Below are 20,832 nucleotides of genomic sequence, written 5' to 3'. Positions count from 1 at the left end.
TAGCACCAAAGTTCTAGATGTGATGAAAAGATTTTTCGTCTCTTAATTATTTTGTGCTGTATTGTACCCTGGATGTCGGGGGGCAGGGAAGAGCAGTTAGCTATAAATGCAGTCAATGCTCAAGCAGGAGATGAGATTGTTCCTTTATATTTGCTATATAGTACCTGACCTTTACATGGTGTACAAATGCCTGCTCTTCTGGACCTAGTAAAGGGACTGTGAAAGCAGATGTAGAGGATACTTGGTCATCAGCTCTAGCATGGCACTTTAACTATTTGGCTGCTCTGTGTACTATTGATTTGAAATCTATACACTGTAAGAACAGACTACGAAAGATTTATGGTTTGCCAATTGTTTTTCTTGTTTGGTTGTTTGTTTTCTTTTCTTTTGTCCAGAGTTTTTACATGGCGGTTTCCTAGTACAATCTGTACGGAGTCCTTTCAGTTCTTCGAGAAGCTCAAGGACACAGAAAAATCAGACCAGCCAGATAACTTCTCCTTTAAAGATCAAGAAAGCAAAGCATCAGAAGACATGATTACATTTCCTATGGATGGACCTGGTGGTCACTGTGTGACAATGCTTTCCCTATTCTCCCTGGGACTTGTATCTGTGAATGTGAGAATCCCAGAACAGATAGTTGTGGTGGACAGCACTATGGTAGAAAATGAAGTGATAAAAAGGTAAGCACTGTTATTTTTATTAGTAAATAAGGTTTGGGGGTAACTTGAATGAAGTTGGCTATCTTCCCATTTCAAGGACTAAGAAAGATTTACTAGGATTTCTTTATCAGTGACACCTGGCTCCACAGTATTTGTTCTGTGTGTTGTCTGTTCTTTAATTTTTATTTTTTAAACCTGCAGCAATTGAATACCATTGAAATTGAAACTCTCTCTTGGCACTCCTAGTTGTGAGTAGAGGTACCTGAGTTCAGTTTTCCAACCGGTTTTGATATGCTCACAGTAGATTTTTTTCAAAATGATGTTTTCCTTTTTGGTTTTAATATGTTTTAAGAGATGGTACTTCAGGTCTAAGCCATCTCAGAAAATATTAGAAGGAACCTAGGTTAGGTTGTCTCTAGCATAATCTGCTTAAAACAAGAGACAACTTTAGGGTTAGATCAGTTGTTCAGAGCCTTGTCTGCTTTGCGTTTATCCAGAATGGCTCTTTCTTGTCCTGGAAAGTAACAGTGTTGACTTGACTAAATTTGTTCCTGGGAAATCTATCATGGCTGCTGTTACAACTATTCTTTCTCTACTTTGAGGTTGTCTACAGTTTTCTTGTTTGTTTGTTTGTTTGTTTTTTTAATTTTTATTTTTATTTTTATTTTTTTTAAATAACTGAAGTGTTTGGTCTGTGATGCTTTTCTCCTTTTAAAAATAAACCCTACGCTATGAGACAGACATGCCTCATGCCTGTCTGAGACACTTACGGTTTCAGCCTTTGTGCTCTGAGAGGTGTTCTCTCATGATGAAGCTGCTGTTCAGCCAAGAACAGAAGTTCAGAGGTTCAGCACTCAGATTGCGCTGAACCTCTGAACCATATCTCTAGATTGAGATATGTGGGGTTCATTTCAGATGTTCACAAAAAGACAGTCTATACTTCACTGTGGACCTTCACTGGATTTTGTTTTTTTATGGTTGTTTGTTCTCAGCACTTCAAATAAGCCTGTTATGGACGTACCCACAGCTGTTCATGACTAACCACTGGAATGCAGAATAGCATGTGTTCTTGCTGTACTCCTTGTAATGAGTCAATTTCTTATTTTGGGAGGGGGAAAGGCAACAAACAAACAGTCTCTGTTTGCTGTAGCTTGGGAAAAGAAGGACTTGAGGAGGAGGAAGAGGAGGATGACGACTTAGACGACAGCTCTGGAGGCAAACGGAGAATAGAAGTAAAAGCTCGTCAAGCATCTCATACCAATTACTTACTGATGAGAGGCTACTATGCCCCTGGAATCGTCAGTATGCGCAATCTGAGTCCCAGTGACAATATCGTGGTCAATTCCTGCCAGGTGAAGGTTAAGCTGCGGTGTACACCAGTTCCGGGAAGACTCAGCTCTCCAGGTTGGTTCACAGATGGGCTGGAGCAGGATAGATAAATCCTCAGCTTATGAGTTTTCTGAGTTGAACAAAGCCTCCTAATAGGAATGTTCTTTTTTCATTAGACATGCAGTTTGCCTTGTAATGCTTTCTCTCCTGACTGAATACAAACAAGTAGTTGACTTCTAAAGGCACCTTTTGGTGGTTGGTGACAAGTCCTTGGCTGCACTTCATGTTGCATGAAATTGTTTATCAAAATAGGATGTTTGTTCTCTTCTCCATTTTTCCTGAAGTTTATCTTTCCCCCCAGTAACTTAAAGTACCATGCTACCTTACACCCAGGGTTTCTTTTCTGTAAAGAGGAAAAAAAAATCTTTCAGAGCTCCTTGAATGGAAATTCACTTTTACTTGTCTGTTGCAAGTGACTGAAATAGTGGTGTTCAATCTCTGGCCTTTTAGCTACAGTAATTAAACTTGTTGATAACATTTAGAGCTTGAATATTTGCAATTTATCGGCACTCTTCCTTCCTGAAGGTCTTCCTTTCTGCTGTAATGCAAATGTATCCAGGAAAGCCTGTAGCTGTTTAGCTCTTAGTGGGAAGGGCTAGTGCTGTCCCTGCCCATTCCTATTGTTATTGTGATAGAGGTAAAATATAAATTATTTCTCATATCTCTGCTACCACACATGCCCTGCAGCTCTGCTCAGCTAACAGCTCATTACAGTTCTTATTTTTCCTTGGCTGTCAATGAAGTGCAGCTGTCATGTAAGTGTCTGTCAGTGCATGATGTAAAGGAAACCTGCAGATAAAAGGGCAGGGAGCAGATAAGAGGTCTGCCAAAACTGCCACCTAACCATCCGAGACTGAAAAACGGTTTTGTGCTGCTTCAGCTTCTGAATACTTATAACAGTGGGGGGTGAGTTTTGGTGCAGTGACAGACCTGTCCCCAAACAGAGATGCTTGTTATACTGATTGTACTAAAACACTGGGAACTCGCAGTTTATGCCATTGTTTGGCTAATAGCTTGCTGCCACAGATTTTTCAGTGTGAGAGAGACCTGGACAGGCTGGAGAGCTGGGCTAACTAATTAATGAGGTTAACTTAATTAACTAATTAACTGAGTTAATTAACTAGTTAATTAAGTTTAGGTGGCCCAGTGTAAGAGAATTCCAGAAAGTCTACACTGTCTTCCAGTGATACTTCCCTTTGCTAAGAGAACAGGCCCTTTCCAACCAGCTTGCTGTACATCTACAGGCCTTTTCAGACACAAATATGTAAGGCAGAAAGGAAAAAGGAAGCTGCAGTAATGAACATGGAAAGCTGAGCTCTGTTTTTAATTGGAATTGTCTAGAACACCTCTAATCTGTCTGTCTCAGAATATTTATCTTTCCATAGTACACTGTGTAATAACAATACATCACAGCTTATACACTTGTTTTTTATTTGCTTTGCAGTTTCTTCTGTGCTTGATAACACAGCTGTGGGAGTCTCCTGCCTTCCTGAAACTTTTACTAGACTGATAAAAGTCCAAGACGAAAAGTATGATGTTGATCACTTCCTTCGTGAGTGTACAGAATGCTATGGCTATACTCCCGGAGACACAGCTGCTGTTTTGGAGATCCGTAATGCAATAGAAGCCACTTCCCACTTCGGGATTTGCACAGCTGACCTGGGCAAACGTTTCTGCAGCTATGAAGAGGTGGAACCTGCTCGCACCAGGAACTTGCAGCAGTACATTCAGGTGGTTTAACAGCCAGCTGTTTTCCATACATTAATGTCTGCATGCCTAGAATTCCTCTTGAATAGAACAATCTTCCAGATGGTATGAAGCAATATAAATTGAACAAAGCTATTTGTATTAGGCAAGAGATAACATACCAATAGCATGATAGAAATCTTGTCTCATAGTAAGGCCAAAATCTAAAGCAGCATTTAATCAAAGATAGGAATTAACTTTTTCAGAAACTTAGAGGTGTCAACATTCACCTCTGGAAGCAAAGTACTCTTTCCCAGTTACAGTTTAACTTAATTTAAGCTGAACAAAAATGTCTTGGTTTGCAATTTCAGAGAAGTTTAAGGTACAGAACATCTTTTCAACTTAAGCGCAACAGGACAGGAAATTGAATAACCTACTAAGCTCTCCCTCTTTGCTGCTACTTAAATATGACGATTCCATGATACTTAGTTATAATGCCTTTTTTTCCATTGTAAGCTCCTGAGATCTTTTTTTTTTTTTTTTTTTTTCATAGGACCTAATTGAAATGCAGCAGGTTTTAGAAGTAGGAGGCTATACTGTACGACTGGTTGCAATTATATTTGCCAAGCCATGGCTATTACATTCAGTATGTCTGATAAATAAACCAGATGATTCTGGTCAGCAAGGTGCAGACACTGCTCTCTCAGATGTACAACAGGATTGCCTGCTGTCAGGACCAAAGAAAGGAGAGGAATGTTCACAAGAGGAGGAACAGCTGGAAACAGACACAAAAAATCTCTGTGATGAAGAACCCCCAAAAAAGAGATGCAAGACTCAAAATGATGTTCTTCAAGATGGTAACCAACTCTGCCAGGATTCACAGAGTGGTTTGAAAAGTGCAAATGCAAGTAACTTTGATGCAGATGTTACTGATCCTATTACCGTGAAGAACCCTTTGATCACGGACGGGGAAGCAAGCTCCCTGGGGGGACAATCAGAACATACAGCTGAACACCCACTGTGTGCTCCAGACACTGTGAATGTGGATGCATACAAGGATCAAGACAAACCTTGTTCTGAGGACAAAGAGCTGGAAGTAGAAAATGATGATTTCAGCACTGACCACAACAAGCTTACCCCTAGCCTTGAACACTCAGCCAAAGAGCAGTGTGATGATGTTTCCCATTTGCAGGAGAACCCAGAGGCCTCTAAAGGTATGTAGGAGTGCTCTACATCCACGAAATAGAGGCTAGCTCGTTGTCATCTGATCCCAAACAGGTAGCTCCATTTTATAAGCAAACCCTTAATCCTTTATGAAGCCATACCCACTAAGAGAAGTTTTCATTTCTCACAAAGGGGCACTGTGCTAGTTGATCTGAAAGGTATTGGAGGTTTCAGATATGTGACAGATTACTTTCTGTGCCTGTGCCTGGAATGTTCATGCCTAGTCCAGAAATGTGCTTTCCTTAGAAACCCATTTCCTTAGAATCATAGAATATCCCAAGTTGGAAGGAACCTGTAAGGATCATCAAGTCCAACTCCTGGCACCCAAAAGTCCACCCAAAATTTTAGACCATGTGACTAAGAGCACAGTCCAAACGCTTCTTAAACTCTGACAGGCTTGGTGCAGTGACTACATCCCTGAGGAGTCCCCGTGAAGAGCCTCTTCCTGATATCCAGCCTGAACCTCCCCTGTTGCAGCTTGACTCCATTCCCTCAGGTCCTATCACTGGTGACTAAAGAGAATAGATCGGTGCCTGTCCCTCCACTCCCCCTCAAGAGGAAGCTGTAGACCACGATGAGGTCTCCCCTCAGCCTCCTCTTTTCCAGGCTGTACAGGCCCAGTGCCCTCAGCTGCTCCTCATACATCTTCCCCTCTAGTGCCTTCACCATCTTCATCACCCTCCTCTGGACACTCTCCAACAGTTTCACATCCTTTTTGTACTGTGGTGCCCAGAACTCCACACAGTAGTCAAGGTGAGGCTGCACCAGTGCAGAGTAGAGCAAGACAATCAGTGTCTTAATGTTCTCCAACGATATATTTAGATCTGAAGTTTCTCATCTCTGGCTTCACTCCAAAGATGAGACATTTTTAAATCTAGAAAACACAGCACTATGGTGTACCTTTAACTAGAATGCCTGTGACTGAAAGCTGTGAAGTCATTAAACCATTCACCAGAATGCAGGACATGCCAGTGAAGATTAATAGCCTCTTTTGTGACCCAATCTGACTCCATTTTCCTGTCCTTTTTATTTCCAGTTTTCTTTTTTTAATAGCTAGTAGTCCTTGCCAGGATTTACATTGAGTAGGTTGATGGCAGAGGTTCTTTTGTTTTTGTTTCTACCAGCTCTCATTTCAGATTGAATCACAAGCTAACAGTCTTTGTGGCATTTTGCCAAAATCTGCCCTTACCCTGCATTTACAGTTGCAGCCTGCCATATGAATCAGTGCAGATTGATCCATAGGGTCTGGGAGTTGACTATTGTTTAATTGGAGCTTTCTTGCAAGAAATAGACTCTGGGCTGTCTAAGTAGCTAAGACTTCAGTAGTTTCATGTTAAGAACTGCTAAAATGATATTTTGGATTTAACTTCTACTGCTTTTAACATAGGAAGGGTAAAATTGTAGCTGCAACCAAGTGCAGAGTTCTTAGCGGCCTAACTGATGAAGCACAGCTGAAGGGTTTACATGTGCTTATGCCAAAGCTGTTAGCCTCTGGGTGTGGTAGAGGTATGTACACTAAGTAACTGTGTAATTAAAACCCATGCCATAACAGCTCGTGGAAGTTGCAGTGACAACCTTCATTTTGTAGGTAAACCATGCTGAAATCTTGAGTTTGCATTCTCAAATCCTAAGTGTACAGTTACTCAGACAGCTGATCAACTTCAGTATGACTACCAGCAGCATAAAATTAAACAAACCCAAACCCACGTGAGCACTTGCAAGCTGAGACCCTGCATAGGGTGAAACTTGGTTCTTTCAGCACATAGAATTGTCTGCTGTTCAGCCATGTAATAAGACTTTTAGTGATAAAACTTCTTGCTATGATTTTGGAATAAAACCACAAGAAGTGTGGCTGGAGCAGACAGATGTGGTTGTGAGAACAAGTGTGGAACAAGGGCTGTGCTGCAGGCAGATAAAGGCAGAGTGGAATCATGGTACTCCCCATGCAACAAAGAACAACACACCACTTAGTTTGATTGTTATTTTCTAGCATAAGCCATTGCCTTTTACAGCTTAGCTGCCTTTTACTTTCCTTCTACCATATAAAGTTTGGGCTAATTAACTTAAAAACTATGTGTTTGTTTTCTTTTCAGACTGTTCTATGACAGACTTATCCCAGGCAGCTAAGGACAGGTGAGTAACAGAGATATCTGCAGAACAGCTGAAGTTATCGTTACCAAAATAACTTCTGAAAGCAAATGCTTTGGAGACCTTAGTTTTATGTTCTGGTGGGTTGAGAGGACTGAAGATGAGCCCCATGTTTTCCTCCATTGTTCTTGTTAATGTTGTTGATGTGTTCATATGTGTGCTCCCCAATATCAGAGGAACAACAGGAATTTTAATTCACAAGTCCAGTGTCAGTGACTCTCAGCTTCTGCATGGCCAGGAAAGGCATAGAGAAACTCTGCAATATGGAAAGTGGGAATTACAATGCAGGGTCCAGCCTTTGCATCCAAAATGCTAAAAATGAGCAGTTTGGTTTCCTGGCTGAGTACCATTGCTGTATGTTGCAGATCAAAGGAAGTCTTTGGCAACTTTTGGAGGATAACAGAAGTAATGCAAACAGGTGAAGCAAAACTTTGCTGATCATCAGTGATGTGCTGGGTACTGCACTTGGGTCACAACAACCCCATGCAGTGGGTACATGTGGGGGGAAAGAGTGGCTGGAAAGATGCCCAGCAGAAAAGGACCTGGGGGCTGCTGTTTGACCTCCAGCTAGCCGAATGTGAGCCAGCAGTGTGCCCAGGAGCCCAACAGCATCCTGGTTTCTATTAGAAATAGCACAGATTGTTACCTAACAGGGCTAGGGAAGTGACTGTCCCCTTGCAAGCAGCGCTGGTGAGACCGCACCTTGAACATTGTGTTCACTTTGGGGCCAGTCACTGTTACATAGAAGTTATGATGATAGGAAATCTAGCTAGAATAATTTTTTTTGGGAAAACCTAGTAAGAACTAAGGACAGGGTTGGTTACAGTTGCACACAATCAGGAGATAAAGATAAACCTGCAAGCATTTTGCCTTGGCTGCCAGTATAGGGGGATGGAAGAGGCATTGTGATGCAGCCAGCAGTTTCCATTCAAAGTAGCAGCTGGCAGAGCTGAACTTGAACTGTCTTTTGCAGGGCCTGTGAGAACGTCTGCTTCATCGGGAGACCATGGAGGATTGTGGATGGGAATCTAAATAAACCTGTATGTAAGGGAATGATGGAAGCTGTGCTCTATCACATCATGACAAAACCAGGCATAACAGAAGACCTGCTGCTGCAGCATTATATGGGGGTCCTGCAGCCCGTTGCTGTCTTGGAGATACTGCAGGTATGTGAACCATCAGCTGTGTCAACCTGTTAGGTTAAGCTTCTGCAGTAAGAGTCAGCACCTACTTCGCTTGAAGTCCCAGCAAAATGGGTGACAACTTGATTATTAATAAATCTGGTGAGAACTGGTTTTGAAATCCTATACAGAGCTATATATATTCTATCTGTAGTCTTATACCAAGTGCCAGTAGATCTGAATGCTTCCCTGTGTAAGATCCCTGAATATGCAGCAGGTATTTTCAGCACATACAGCACACAGACTGCCTTGTTGGGTGTTGCTGTGGGAACAAATGCCTACCCATTAACAGGTGCTGACTCAGAATCCTGGTACATTTATACCAGCTCCAACGTGTAACTCAGAGCTGTCACTGAAAGTGTGTTCTTACTATTCAGACATCAACTGCTACACTGAAAGGCTTTTATCCTCAAGAGATACAGTAGCTGATGAGCAAAATGACAAATGAGGATATATCCAGCTATTTGAACTTTCTTTGGTGTGCAGTAATCTTTGCCATGCCCTTTGCCATCGCTGTGTCCTCCTGTGGGCTGGAAGTGAAACCACTCGGTATAAATTGCCTCATGTTTCTGGGAACACTAAATGTAGAATAGCATTTGAGGGGGTGGGTGGGTTGTTCAGTTTGTTTTTGCAACTGCTTAAGCTAAAATGTGTGAACTTTTCTGCAGGGTCTTGAAGCTCTTGGTTGCATCAGACGATTTCACCTGAAAAAGCCATCCATGGTGTCTCTCTTCTCTAAGCCAGTCATAGAAGAACAAATAAACAATCCCAAACTGAGTGAAACCCCAACAACATACTTTGAGCCTACCATAGACTGTACTCTCAGGCTGGGAAGAGTGTTCCCCTATGAAGTTAACTGGAATAAATGGGTGCAGATTATCCACGTATAATAGATAAAAGATAATAAAACGTACAAAAGATCTAAACTTAAGAACAGGCGTTAATGCAGATTAAACGCTATATAACTTCCACTCCATCATGTTTTGTTTTAAGAAAGCAGGGTTTTTTTAAGTTATTTTTACTTTTGAATACATTTAAGCTGAGAATAAATCTTAAGCTGAAGGTAATATTTGATCCTACTGTGTTTTTCCAATAATTGCTCTGAAAGAAATTCCTGTAAAAGCCAAGCCAGGCCTCTAACTGTCCAAAGGGCTCCATGCATCCTTCCTAGCTTTTGCAAGATTTCAAACAGAACTTCTCTGGTTTGCCCATGGGGGGAAAAAGGCCTCTCTTCTTTTTTTCTCCCCTTAAGGCTCCAGGGGTAACATTTTACCTTTGCTTTGTGTGGGGGGGTTGGTTCCATAGCACCTGAACCTGGCCTAACCTTTGCCGAGTATTCTCAGAGAGCTTCAGCTAACCACAGTTACCTCTTGAACACCGATTTCTCACCGTGGCACTGGCTCAGCCTCTTCTCTTTTAGTCCTCCACGGCAGCCTCACCCTCAGCGGCTTTCAAAGCACCACACGACGCCCAGATTTCCACTCACCGCCAGCTTTATTGCGAGGGCGGCCGCCGCCAGCCCGGCCCCGGCACCACGAGCAGGGGGCCCCGGGGCAGGCCCAGGCCGGGGCCCCCTCAGCTCGGGCCGGCCCCGGGGGGCGGGGGGGGCTCAGTCCCTCCAGCGGTGGCCGCACTGGGGGCTGCAGCACTTGTAGAAGGTGGTCATGGGCTCGTCGGCCGAGCGCGTCTGGATCTGCATGAAGTAGGCGCGGGGGTGCTCGCACTTGGGGCACGGCTCTGCGGGGCGGGGGGCGCGGGGCCGTGAGGGGAGGCGAGGCCCGGCCCGGCCCGGCCCCGCTCCCCCCTTCACGGCCCCTACCTGCGGTGGAATCCACGTTCTCCCAGGCCGCGGCGCCGCCCAGGACATCGTCCACCTCCTTCAGCTGCGGGTATTTCCTGCTCGTCACCTGCGGGCCGCCGCCGGTCAGCGGGGTCCGGGCCGACCGCGGCCACCCCCCCCCCCACCTTTCCCCTTTTCCCCCCGGTCCCCCCTCGTCCCCCGGCACCTTCCGCGTCACATTGCGCACGTAGGGGCAGGTGGTGCAGGCGAAGCGGTGGCAGCGCGGCCCCTCCTCGGCCACCAGCACGTTGCCGCAGGCCGGGCAGAACAGCAACATCGCCGGCCCCGCGCCTCGCGCCGCCCCTTCCGCCTCAGCGATGGCGGAGGCCGAGGAGGAGCTGGCGCACGCCGAGGTGCTGGAGCTCTTCCAGGCGGCGCTGGCGCGGCTGGTGCAGGACCCGCTGCTCTGCGACCTCCCCCCGCAGGTGGGGCCGGGGCTGGGGAGGGCTCAGGGGGACGGGACGGGACGAGGGAGCGGCGCGGTTGACCTGAGGGCCCCCGCCGCCCGCTCGTCCCCCCGCAGGTGACGCCGGAGGAGATCGGCTCGCAGGTGGCGCTGGAGTACGGGCAGGCCATGACGGTGCGGGTCTGCAAGGCGGACGGCGAGACCATGCGTGCGTCAGGGGCCGGGCTCTGTGTGTGTTGGGGGGTGTTTGTGGGCCGAAGGGGCGCTGACGGGGCTGTCCCCTCCGCAGCCGTGGTGGTGGTGCAGAACGCGACCGTGCTGGAGCTGAAGAAGGCGCTGCGGAGACACGTCCAGCTGCGGCAGGCGCGGCAGGGCGGCGCCCAGCACCTCAGCTGGTGAGCGGCGCCCCGCGCCTCAGCCCTGCCCCGATCGCCCGCGGGGCTCCCGCTGAACCTTTTTTGTTTTGTTTTGTTTTTTCTCCCCAGGAAGTACATATGGAGGACGTACCACCTCACCTATGCTGGAGAGAAACTGGCAGATGATAGAAAGAAGCTGAGAGAGTGAGTGAGGCGCTTCTGGCATCTATAGGGCTGGGTGGGCCCAGATAGTCGGGCTGTACTCGAGGCGTGAGCACTGTGGGGGATTGGCGTGCACCTCTGTGCCACAGCTCGGCCAGGTTCTCCAAAATGTGGGAGCAGAGCTTCACGCAGGTGGGACACGGCCCCAGCAGAGGACAGGTGCATGGCAGGAAAGCCTTGGGTAATTCTTCAGCCACGACTTTTCTGTGATGAGGGTGTTTGTCCAATTTGGATGACAGCAAGGCAGGCAAACATTGTCCCTGGCCCAGGCACACTAAACTCTGCAGAACAGCTAAACACTAAAGGAAATCAGATGGAGCTTTTGAAGGCACAGAATGGGGTGAGGGACCTCTAAAGGTCATCCAGTCCAACCCTCTGCTTAAGCATGGTAACCCAGAGCAGGTGGCTCAGTGCTGCATCCAGCGGGGTTCTGAGTACCTCCAAGAGCAGAGGCTCCACAACCTCTCTGGGCAACCTGTGCCAGTGCTCAGACCCCCTCACAGAGCGTGGCAGAGCTGCTAAGGTAGAAGGGCATGGGGAGGGGTTGAAAGAATGGCAAGCCTGCTCAGCCACACATCAGAGACAATCCTTGTAACAACACTGACAAACCACTGCTATGCCTGTTCTCAGGGCAAGGAGGCAGGAGGTACTTCTGTGTACTCTAGATGCTGCATAGAGCAAGTGCTGGTTATATCAGCCCTCATGCACACCAGCAAGAAAAGCTTGTCTGAAGTATTACAAACTCAGCAGGAATGAGAGTCCCTAGAAAGACAGCCCTACCTAATCAAAGCTGTCCTTGAAAGACTGAGCCATGGGTGACAGACATTATGTTGAGAAGGTGTTGCAGTAAAAAAGGCAGGTGATCAGATCCTGTTCAGCCTATGCAGGTGAGAATTTTAAACTGTCCTGCAGTAGAGCACATTAGGAGTCCATCTTCCCTTGGGAAAAGGAGGCTATAGGATTTCAAAGTTTGTGGTTTCCAGAGAACCGGCATGTAACAGCACACCTCTCTGTTCAGGTATGGCATCAGAAACCGGGATGAGGTCAGCTTCATTAAGAAACTTCGAAAGTAACCTGTCAGGTAGGTCCTGAATATCCATTACAAGCTACCAGTTCTTCAGCTTTGTCTTCCCAGGGCCTTAGCATTCACTTACAGCAGCTTGTGGTGCTGCTCTCCACTGTACAGCAGAGCATTCCCGAATGTCCATGGCTACATTAGGCTCACACCCTGACTCTGGTCCATTTCCACATTCTCATTGTGTTGCTTGTGCTTCTTTTAGGGCAGGGAATGATGATTCAGCTACTTTGGTTAACAAACCACATCAGGACCAGCAGAAGCAATACCTAAGTGCTAGGAATGGTGCATCTCTAACCCCTACATTACATGGTAGTCTCTGCTCCCCCAGTGTCTTGAGAATCCTTAAATACAGTAGTCCTTTGTTTGCTCTCATGACTGCTTCTGGGACCATGCCTTTTTTTTTTTTTTTTTTAGACTTGATCAATCTCTGGAAATCACTGTCACAGATGTGGCAGGTTGTTAACTAATGCCTAGGAAGAGGTCTCTGTGTTACAGGTGACTGCCACCATCCAGTTCATTTGATCCTCCTGTGAGTCTCATTATACCCAAGTGACTCTTCTTCCACCTGCTCCTAATGCTCCTGTATCCTTCAGAGCACCTGCAGTTAACAGAAGTGTCCCACGGGTGCATATACACAAACACAAGTAAATGTTGCTGTTGTTCCACATTGGGTGTATTTTGAGCCATTTTCCTCAATTACTGTGAGTTAGAAGGAGATATCAAAAGGCACCTCTGCTTATGTGCCATGTAGCTTTTGTTTCTCAATTTTCTCAGTTTATGGAAATCTTGAGTTGAGCTGAGTTGTTTTCAGAAGGCAGTAGGCAACTTTTGGCTGTAGTATTTTTGTGCAACTGATGCACTTAAGACTACAGAAAGCGTGTATATTTACCTGTATGTAGCCCAAGTATACAGCGTAGTTGTGGTACCGTGCTGCAGTGATGCACACAAACACAAGGGGTGGTCAAGAATCCCAAACTTAGCATGTTTAAAATTGTCTGTCTCCCCTCATCACCTAAAAACAGTCACCAAAAAGCAGTGGTAAGTGCAGTTTTTTGAAACATTTCTTTGATTTGTGGCTCCAGCTGGCTGGGTTAGAAACTGTCACTTTGTGACCACAGTAGCTTTTTCCCTCCTTCAGTGCTACCGCATCTGTGGCATCCAGTGTAGTGAAGTGTGTGCCATGACAGAAGAGATCCATCTACCCCATGGTGCCCACACCCAGCAGTTACCTATAGCAGCACTTGATTCTTCTAGTACTGTGCATTTAAGAGAGCCCATCATGTAGTTATTACCGCCACTTTCAAATACGTTCTTTCTTTAACAGAGAGAGCAGAGAATCCAGCTCTACCACGACCAGGCACTAGATCCAGCACTCTCCTAGAGGAAAAGATTGTACCATTTCCCAGAGAAGCAAACTCCAGTTGAATATAAATTCCTACATGTTTTTGCAGTCACTGTTCAAAATGTTTTCCTCTGAGTTGTATGCACTGTGATTAAAGAGACTCTAGTTTTCTAAAGTGTTCAAAGCCCTTATTTCTCTCCTTAATGCTTTCTACAACTACCTGAAAGGTAGTAGGGAACTGGGGGTCGGTGTCTTCTTGCAGGTGACTAGCAATAGAGCTAGGGGGAACGGCCTCAAGTTGCACCAGGGGCAGTTTAGGTTGGCAATGAGGACTTTTCTTCTTTTCTTCTCAGAAAGAGCAGTCAGGCATTGGAAGGAGTTGCCCCCGGAGGGTGGCAGAGTCACCGTCCCTGAGGGGGTCTAGGGAAAGGTTGGACGTGGTGCTTAGGGACATGGTTAAGTAGGTGACACTATTATTAGGGGATGGTTGGACCAGATGATGGTGAAGGTCTTTTCCAACCTTTCTGATTCTGTGATTTCCATTAGCAAATCTGTCTGGGTATTTTGGGTGCCAGAAAAGCATGCGTCCTACTGGTGTATGAAACAACACTGGTGAAATAAAGCAACAAACATAGCCACAGACTATGCAAAACAATTAACAGTAGCTAAAACGCTACCTTTCCATTTAATCACCACCTCAGCAGTAGTAAATAATTCTGGTTAAAAATGTAGTATTGAAACTAGTGTAATAAAAATAATGGCAGCAGAAAAGGTTCAATACAATTGAACAAGGCACAAACGTTCTGTTCAGAGTCTTCTGAGATAAGGCAAAACATGCCTGCCGAGTGCTAAAGAGACAGTTTAAATTAACAACGGGCAGGGTTAGAAGTGTCATTGGATTAGAAGCTTTGTCCATATGGAACTAGCACAGCAAATGCAAAGACAGTCCATCTCCAGTGCCTGCTCGAGAAGCCCGTCTTTGCCTTTCAGTGAAGCTGTGCATCCAGGTCGTATTTCTCGCAGAATTTGTCTGTGAATGGTATACAAGTAAGGAACTCACACCACTCACACTTGATGGGGTAGAAGTAGAATAGAATCACAAGTCCTGAGAAGAGTGCAATGAAGATGAGCTGGAAAACTATAATTTGGCATCGCTTCCTATATAAATCAAACTTCCCAAAGCTAATGTAGGGCAGGAAGGCAAAGGAGAGGAAGAAACCACTGATGAATCCTGAAATGTGAGCAAAATTATCGATCCAAGGCAGGAGGCCAAAGGCAAAAAGAAAGAGCACCACAGCCAGCAGCTTGAAGAAGGCCCTCCATGGGCGTGCCAGGATTTGCCAGCTCTGGAAGAGCTCCACAAAGAGACAGGCCAGAATCCCAAACTGGGATCCTGCAGGGCCAACCTGCAGAAGAAGAGCATTAGAAGTAACATCAGGCACATGCCATTTGCCTGGCTTCTGCAGCCAGCTCCAGCCATTACAGTTACTTAGCATTCAACCAACTCCTTGTTCAGTGTTACTTTGGAAAGAGATGCCGCAGCGTGAGACTTCATCCTGACACTGGGGTTCAAGGCCTGGTTTGACATGAGGACCAAGGTAGGTGTGAGGCCATCAATGGCCAGAACAGATTTTCATTTTAAGGAGGGTGAATCTGGTTTGAGTCACCAGAGTGGAGAGGTCTTTACAGGCCATCTCCTTGGTTCCCTCACCCACCATGCACTCTTCCTTACTGAAGGACCTGGAAGATGGTCCTCCAGGTCCAACCCATGAAACCGATGGTCACATTAGACTTTTTCAGCTGTGGAATGTGGTCAGGGACAGCCCTGGACCATCTGTGGGAAAGGCAAGCTGTGGTCTTAGCCCACACCCTCTCCTACCTGCCACTTGCATGTGGAGGGTCTCTGGCACCAGCTACAGATCTTAATTCCCAGCCTACCACAGGCCTCATCATCTGGTCGACACTCCCAGTTCACTGCAAGAGGCAGCCATCTCCCCACGGCCAGAACGGGTCAGTCACTTGGAAAGCCCAGGGTACTCTGGGGGGTGTTACTGCTTGGCAGCTAGGTGACAGTGTGGTGCTGACTTCTAGCTACAAATCTGCACAATCCACATGCTGCAGAGATAAGTGCAGCTCTGGTTTCTCTGCCGGAGAGGCACAGGTATGAAGAGACTTGTATTCAGGGCAAATTGCCAGGACCCTAGCCTGTAGGAGACCCACCTCTGCTCTGTAGGGTAGAAATATAGCACTGGCAAGGTTCCCTGTGATGCCACTGAGCAGGTAGATGATAGAGATGCGATGCCACCCTGCCAGCTTCTCTAGGTCCCGCAGGATTGTCATTTGGAAACAGACTGAAACCAGGCAGTGCAGGATCCTGCCAAAATCAGAGTACAGGAGCTGAAGCAGCAGCCACTGAATTCCCCAATGTGCTCATTTGTCTTCGCCGCCGAGTCTGATCTGGCCCACGCCTTGTAATATCCCTCCCAACAAACGCAGCCTGGCAAACCTCAGCCCCCCACTGTCCCCCAAGGAAGAAAGCACTAGAACAACCCTCATGGCAATCCCATGGTTCCCCCACCCAGGCACTGGAAGTTTTGCACCTGTGTTTACCCAGCATGCAGGAAAAGCGAGAGCCAGAGGCGGTAGAACTGGTCAGGGACTTCTGGATTTAGGAAAGGGAGGAGTCCACAGACATCATCCATGCAGTGAACCTAGGGCAGCAAAAGAGGGGTCATGAGGTGTACCAGCACCACCTGGCACAGCCAGTTACCAAAGTCAGAGACTGCAGCTAGCTCTGAAAAAGGGGTTCACCTTTCCCTTCCCTGCTATATCAAGTCCCAACTCTCATCTCCAACACCAATTCACATGACCCCACCCATTATTTATTGCAGAATTAGGCCCTAATTTATCACCTCGACACATGCACAATATACATCCCCCTTTGCTCACCCATGAAGCAGGAAGGTTGCATTCACCTGCTGCTTTTACAGTGGTCCTGTGCTGGGTTTTTGTGGCTACCAGCCCCAAGTTCTAAACTGGTCTCCCAAAAAGGAGAGATGCAGCTAGCTCTGCCACTACATTCTGGATCAGCAACTTCCCCTGCGCTCAGAGTGGGACTCAGCCTAAGGGCAGAACACAAGATACCCACCCATACTGCCACAGTCACTCCCAAATCTTGCCAAGTTGCTAAGGGGAACAGGAGTGCCAATATGAAACCCCAGCCTGCATTTACCTGAGAGCAAAGCGTTGCCTCCTCATGGAAATAGCCCCGCATAAATTCACAATACTCCCGGGAAGTTATTTCACATCTGGAAGAAGGGCAAGTAATCAAAATGAGAAATGACCGGTCACAGTCATGTATGGCAGACACAGTGTCGTCCCTGGACACCCACTCCTCCTCATCTCATCCCAAATCTGTCTATGAGAACTGATGCAGCCCTTGACATGCTGTAGCATCGCTGCAACAGGTGCACTAACACATTCCCATTCCAGTCAGGTGCCACTCTTCATACCTGCCACTTCTCCCCCTGCTCCTCTCCCAAACACAAGTCTGAGTCACCCCCTGCTTCCTCCCCCCCTAGATTAATGCCCTGCATACAAGGGTTCCAAAATAAGTGCCAAAGCTGAGCTATTTACAGCTGAGAAAGAAACACTGGGGGTTGTGGAATTTGTGTCTCTTGAACTTAGGAGTCCTGTGCCCCAGTCGCTGACAGCGCAGAAAGGCAGGGACTAAGCCAAGAGTGTCCTGCCGTGACTTTTGGGACAGAGAAACCCCTTGGGGCAGCGCTGATTTTTCTTCCCAGCAGGGAAAGCCATGCCCAAGCACTAGGCAACTAGCAGCTGAGAAGCAACGTGAGGAAGAACATCTTCCTTCTTGGCAAACCCCAGAGTTAGTCATTTCCTGACAGCTCCTTGAATGCTCAGAGGCACCACGCTGGGTCAATGTAGCCTGTTAGGAACACGCTGGCCATTCCCGAGGAAAAGCACTGAACTCCACAAAAGAAATATTTAATTCCCAGGGTTTTGAGTCCCTCCAAACTGCAGGATCAGTTTGATACCCTGAGATACCCTGCCACACCAAAGAATCAGGCTGGCTGTTACCCTGCGCTTGTCTGAGTCCTGCTCTGTCTGCAAGACCCTGCTGGGCTCCCCTTACCAGCAGGGCTCTGGGCTGCATGCAGGAAGCCCAAGGAGGACAAACGGCTTTGTCTACAACCCCAAAAGGGACCTCTGTTTCTCACCCTGCTACCCAGCCCCTCTCCATACAGGCAAAACTCATTACCTTCCTTTGGTCCCAATGCAGCAGGGCCGGCCTGTAATCACACAGTCCATGTGAAGGTGGTTTGTATAATTTCCAGCACTGTTTTTTGTGCATATCTGGAAAATGACAACAGGCTTCAGTTAGACAGTCGTGATTTTCCTTGCTGCCCGGGGAAGGTCAAAACAGCCACTTGGGAAGAAGCCAGTCCCACAGACACAGCCTCCTGAGGCCTTCCTCTGACAGCAAGATGGTGCCTGACACCCCATCTGCCTGAGCTGTTGGAGCCTAAATCAACACCTTCTCCCCTCCCTGCCAAGCAACCAAGACAGCTCCGAGACCGAGTCAGTCTCCATCATCCTATTACCCTAGCAGGACTTTAGCTGGTACGGGGGAAACCTTTGGAGTTGGAGGGCTTCAAGCCTTGGCTTGACAAAGCAACTGCAGCCCTGACCTGGTGGTTGTGACAAGGAGCAGGAGGCTGCAGCAGATACTGCTTCCAACAGCAGTGCTGTGGCTCTGAACAGTGGGGTGGAAATGCCAGATGCCAGCACAGGCCCTGTGCCACCAGCGATGCTCACCGGCCATTTGGTGATGTCGTCCGGCCACTCGTGCGGCTCCATTGAGGCTGGCTGCTCGCACACTCTGCAGCGACAGAAAGCAAAGATCAACCACAGAATTGACATTCCCCGGTACACCAAGCTGTCCCTGCACCCCAGGCTACCCTCCCACAGGTTCCCTCTGTCCCTAGCAGGGCGGTAACGCACTATATCAGGTCAGCCAAGGCTGTGCTGATTGAAGCCACAGCTCGCTTCCAGCGTGCAGAGGTCACGGCTCCAGCACACAGGCAGCTGTCAGAGAGCAGGAAACTGCCCAGCAACAAACTGGAGGCTGCCTGGCTCCTTTCCAGGTGGACACAACCCCAGAGATGGGCACTGAGTTGGTCTCAGCCCTGCACCAGCCCATGGTGACCAAGGGCAAGTGTATGCTGTGGCACCTGGTGGCCGCCAGGGCTTTGCGGGAGAGTTGTGCTGGGAACAGCGCTGCTGTCCCCCAGGGAGGGAGCCTGTGCAGGGAGCTGGGGGAGCAGGTGAGGAGGAGAGGGACAAGAAAAGAGCCCACAGCTCAGAACGAACCATGGTGTAGATGGGCAGCCAACAATGGGGATGGGGGGAACACAAATATGAGCATACCCTGGGAGGCTCCAGAGGAGGGAGCTGCCTCAGCCTCCCTTGCAGCCATCAGGGCAGGCAAGGGCATCACAGCCCACACATCGCATGGTGTCCAGACTAGCTGCTGCCCTGTCCATCACGGAACTAGTCTGGGACCTCTGACTCTACTGTCACAGCAGCCCTGGTGTGCCCAGGTCGGCAGCTGGGCTCAACAGGACCTACCTGGGGTCCTGATGACAAACTGACCCAAACTGCCTCTTGCTTCCTGCCAGCATCGGTGTGCTGGGGTGGTGGGGCCACTTCACCCAGACAGCCAGGGTAGACTGCAGGAGAGGGGAGAGGAGAGGTGTCACTGTGAAGCCCAGGGTGGGAGAAAGCATCAGTAGAAATGGCCCTGAGCCTGCAGGAACAGCAGGGACGGGACCACCACACTCACTGAGCACTCCTCCTCTGAGGTCTGCACGCAGCCCGACTTGTCGTTTCGCACACAGCAAGCAGAGTGCTTCTCCTTCTCCCGCTTTGCCTTGATGAAGCTGTGCACTTGCTGGTCCTGCCTCATGCATGGTGAGAACTTGGCCCCCAGGTGGATCAGGGCCTCCTGGCAGAGAGATGGAAAAGTTCAGCTCAAACGAGGTGCAGGTAAGGACTGATCAGGACAGAGCAGGCTGGGGTGGGAACTCCCATCAGGGCCAGGGACAAGACCTGCATAATGATGTTCAACACACATCAGGCTTTTTCTCGATATTTGCCACAAAGAAGTGAGCCCAGAACAAGAATCCAGGGAATTCCTTGCCCATGGCCCCAGAAAGGTCAGTGTAGCACGTATCCCCCTGACAGCCCACCAAATGTCCCAGCCGATGACACTCACTGAGCTGGGGCCAATCCAGAAGTTTTCCTGCTGAACGTATTTGACATTTTCATAAACTCCTCTGTTCCGCAAGACCTGCAAGGAGAGAAAGTGAGAGCCCCATGAACTCTTGCCTAAAGGGGCAGCAGGGCAAGCAGCAAGGACTGGTGAAAACAGCTCCCAGGAGGAGCAGGAATCCCCACAGCAGATGACTGGGAATACAGCTCTCTCAAACTGGTCTTTTGCAGGATAGCAGGTCTGGGCACTTTTTTCTAAAGATTTAACTGAAATCGTCTGCTACTGGCTACTTCCACTTTCAGGAAAATCCATGCTCTCCCAAGGATGGCCGAGGTCCTGCAGAAAGCTTCACACAGCTCAGAAACACAAGCAGCAGCTGCCAGCAATGCACGTCCAGATGCTGGTGACAGTGCTCTGAAAGCTGTCAGACTTGTAGGTGAGAAGTAATCTAGGACATCCCCTGCACAGAGCAGGGACACAGCGCTACAGAGATGTGTACCTCAGAGAGAGACCTTTGACAACATGTGGGAAGTCTACAAATAGCTTCAAAGTTTGCAAAGTCAGACAGGTCGGTTTTGCTCCTGACAGAAGCAAAATCCTGAAGCTGTTGCAAAAACCGAAATAACTAACTAAAAACCTAACTAACTTGAAAACCTAACTAACTTGCAAAAACCTAACTAACTTGAAATACTTCCCTACCATGAGCATCCTTCTGGTCTCCACCAGGAGGGGAGTACATTGCTCAAAAGGGCTCTCAGCACAGACACAGCCAGAACCTGGGAAGAGCCCACCATGCTTTGTGTCAAAAGCCCACCTGAAAGAGCTCAATGTCAGGAGCAATGTGGCTGCAGGGGGGAAAGCAGGCAGCACGAGGGCTCACAGAGATGCTGCATGCAGGCCCAGAGGCAAGGCTCAGGCAAGTAGCCATTATGCTGAGGACTGACACAGAACCAGCAGCAGAAGGCTGAGACACAATCACAGTCCAGGCACGTCAGGGTGAGTTACT

At 47.9% G+C, this 20,832-nt stretch overlaps 4 protein-coding genes across 12 annotated transcripts in view; 2 read left to right on the top strand and 2 right to left on the bottom strand.

The window, feature by feature from the left end:
• Positions 1 to 9,652, top strand: part of GTF3C1 (general transcription factor IIIC subunit 1) — a 42,602-nt gene extending 32,950 nt beyond the window's left edge. For both annotated transcript variants that reach the window (XM_084296212.1, XM_084296211.1), the window contains exons 31-37: positions 396 to 680; positions 1,810 to 2,063; positions 3,493 to 3,779; positions 4,288 to 4,948; positions 7,052 to 7,091; positions 8,080 to 8,272; positions 8,956 to 9,652. In XM_084296212.1, coding sequence (XP_084152338.1) covers positions 396 to 680; positions 1,810 to 2,063; positions 3,493 to 3,779; positions 4,288 to 4,948; positions 7,052 to 7,091; positions 8,080 to 8,272; positions 8,956 to 9,177 — 1,942 coding nt within the window. In that variant the 3' untranslated portion in view covers positions 9,178 to 9,652. The remainder of the gene's footprint in view (positions 1 to 395; positions 681 to 1,809; positions 2,064 to 3,492; positions 3,780 to 4,287; positions 4,949 to 7,051; positions 7,092 to 8,079; positions 8,273 to 8,955) is intronic.
• Positions 9,653 to 9,762: 110 nt separating this feature from the next.
• POLR3K (RNA polymerase III subunit K) lies at positions 9,763 to 10,425 on the bottom strand. Its single transcript, XM_084296214.1, has 3 exons — positions 10,294 to 10,425; positions 10,107 to 10,194; positions 9,763 to 10,024 (listed from the first exon to the last, which is right to left on the bottom strand). Exons 1-3 carry the CDS (start codon positions 10,402 to 10,404, stop codon positions 9,897 to 9,899), a joined length of 327 nt encoding a protein of 108 aa, XP_084152340.1. The 5' UTR covers positions 10,405 to 10,425; the 3' UTR covers positions 9,763 to 9,896.
• A 7-nt stretch (positions 10,426 to 10,432) lies between these two features.
• SNRNP25 (small nuclear ribonucleoprotein U11/U12 subunit 25) lies at positions 10,433 to 13,715 on the top strand. Of its 4 annotated transcripts, none has more exons than XR_014618887.1 (7): positions 10,433 to 10,552; positions 10,651 to 10,741; positions 10,823 to 10,928; positions 11,019 to 11,093; positions 12,130 to 12,192; positions 12,685 to 12,771; positions 13,523 to 13,715. XR_014618887.1 is itself a non-coding variant. In XM_084296213.1 (6 exons), the coding sequence occupies exons 1-5, from the start codon at positions 10,445 to 10,447 to the stop codon at positions 12,182 to 12,184; spliced, it is 435 nt and encodes a 144-aa protein (XP_084152339.1). In that variant the 5' UTR covers positions 10,433 to 10,444; the 3' UTR covers positions 12,185 to 12,192; positions 13,514 to 13,715. The 4 variants fall into 4 exon arrangements, 1 of the variants encoding a protein (XP_084152339.1); XR_014618888.1 differs by having other exon boundaries at positions 12,685 to 12,833; positions 13,514 to 13,715; XR_014618889.1 differs by lacking the exon at positions 12,685 to 12,771 and adding an exon at positions 12,392 to 12,684 and having other exon boundaries at positions 13,514 to 13,715.
• Positions 13,716 to 14,176: 461 nt separating this feature from the next.
• RHBDF1 (rhomboid 5 homolog 1) overlaps positions 14,177 to 20,832 on the bottom strand; it is a 36,140-nt gene continuing 29,484 nt past the window's right edge. For all 5 annotated transcript variants that reach the window (XM_084295930.1, XM_084295933.1, XM_084295934.1 and 2 more), the window contains 9 exons: positions 19,830 to 19,904; positions 19,398 to 19,559; positions 19,184 to 19,284; positions 18,371 to 18,434; positions 17,814 to 17,908; positions 16,764 to 16,839; positions 16,142 to 16,242; positions 15,752 to 15,905; positions 14,177 to 14,937 (listed from right to left, as the gene is read on the bottom strand). In XM_084295930.1, coding sequence (XP_084152056.1) covers positions 14,518 to 14,937; positions 15,752 to 15,905; positions 16,142 to 16,242; positions 16,764 to 16,839; positions 17,814 to 17,908; positions 18,371 to 18,434; positions 19,184 to 19,284; positions 19,398 to 19,559; positions 19,830 to 19,904 — 1,248 coding nt within the window. In that variant the 3' untranslated portion in view covers positions 14,177 to 14,517. The remainder of the gene's footprint in view (positions 14,938 to 15,751; positions 15,906 to 16,141; positions 16,243 to 16,763; positions 16,840 to 17,813; positions 17,909 to 18,370; positions 18,435 to 19,183; positions 19,285 to 19,397; positions 19,560 to 19,829; positions 19,905 to 20,832) is intronic.

The sequence above is a fragment of the Netta rufina genome, assembly GCF_964035555.1.
Source record: "Netta rufina genome assembly, chromosome: 15".
In the NCBI taxonomy this organism is placed as follows: domain Eukaryota; kingdom Metazoa; phylum Chordata; class Aves; order Anseriformes; family Anatidae; genus Netta; species Netta rufina.
This window is presented reverse-complemented; position numbering and strand designations above follow the sequence as displayed.

Excerpts from the sequence above, each read along its gene's own strand:
- POLR3K (XM_084296214.1), bottom strand. The coding sequence starts at position 10,404 with ATGTTGCTGTTCTGCCCGGCCTGCGGCAACGTGCTGGTGGCCGAGGAG. Across the intron at positions 10,195-10,293 it reads TGCGCAATGTGACGCGGAAG|GTGACGAGCAGGAAATACCC; the intron begins GTGCCGGGGGAC and ends GGCGGCCCGCAG. Across the intron at positions 10,025-10,106 it reads GAACGTGGATTCCACCGCAG|AGCCGTGCCCCAAGTGCGAG; the intron begins GTAGGGGCCGTG and ends CCCGCCCCGCAG.
- SNRNP25 (XM_084296213.1), top strand. The coding sequence starts at position 10,445 with ATGGCGGAGGCCGAGGAGGAGCTGGCGCACGCCGAGGTGCTGGAGCTC. Across the intron at positions 10,929-11,018 it reads GGCGCCCAGCACCTCAGCTG|GAAGTACATATGGAGGACGT; the intron begins GTGAGCGGCGCC and ends TTTTCTCCCCAG. Across the intron at positions 11,094-12,129 it reads GATAGAAAGAAGCTGAGAGA|GTATGGCATCAGAAACCGGG; the intron begins GTGAGTGAGGCG and ends CTCTCTGTTCAG.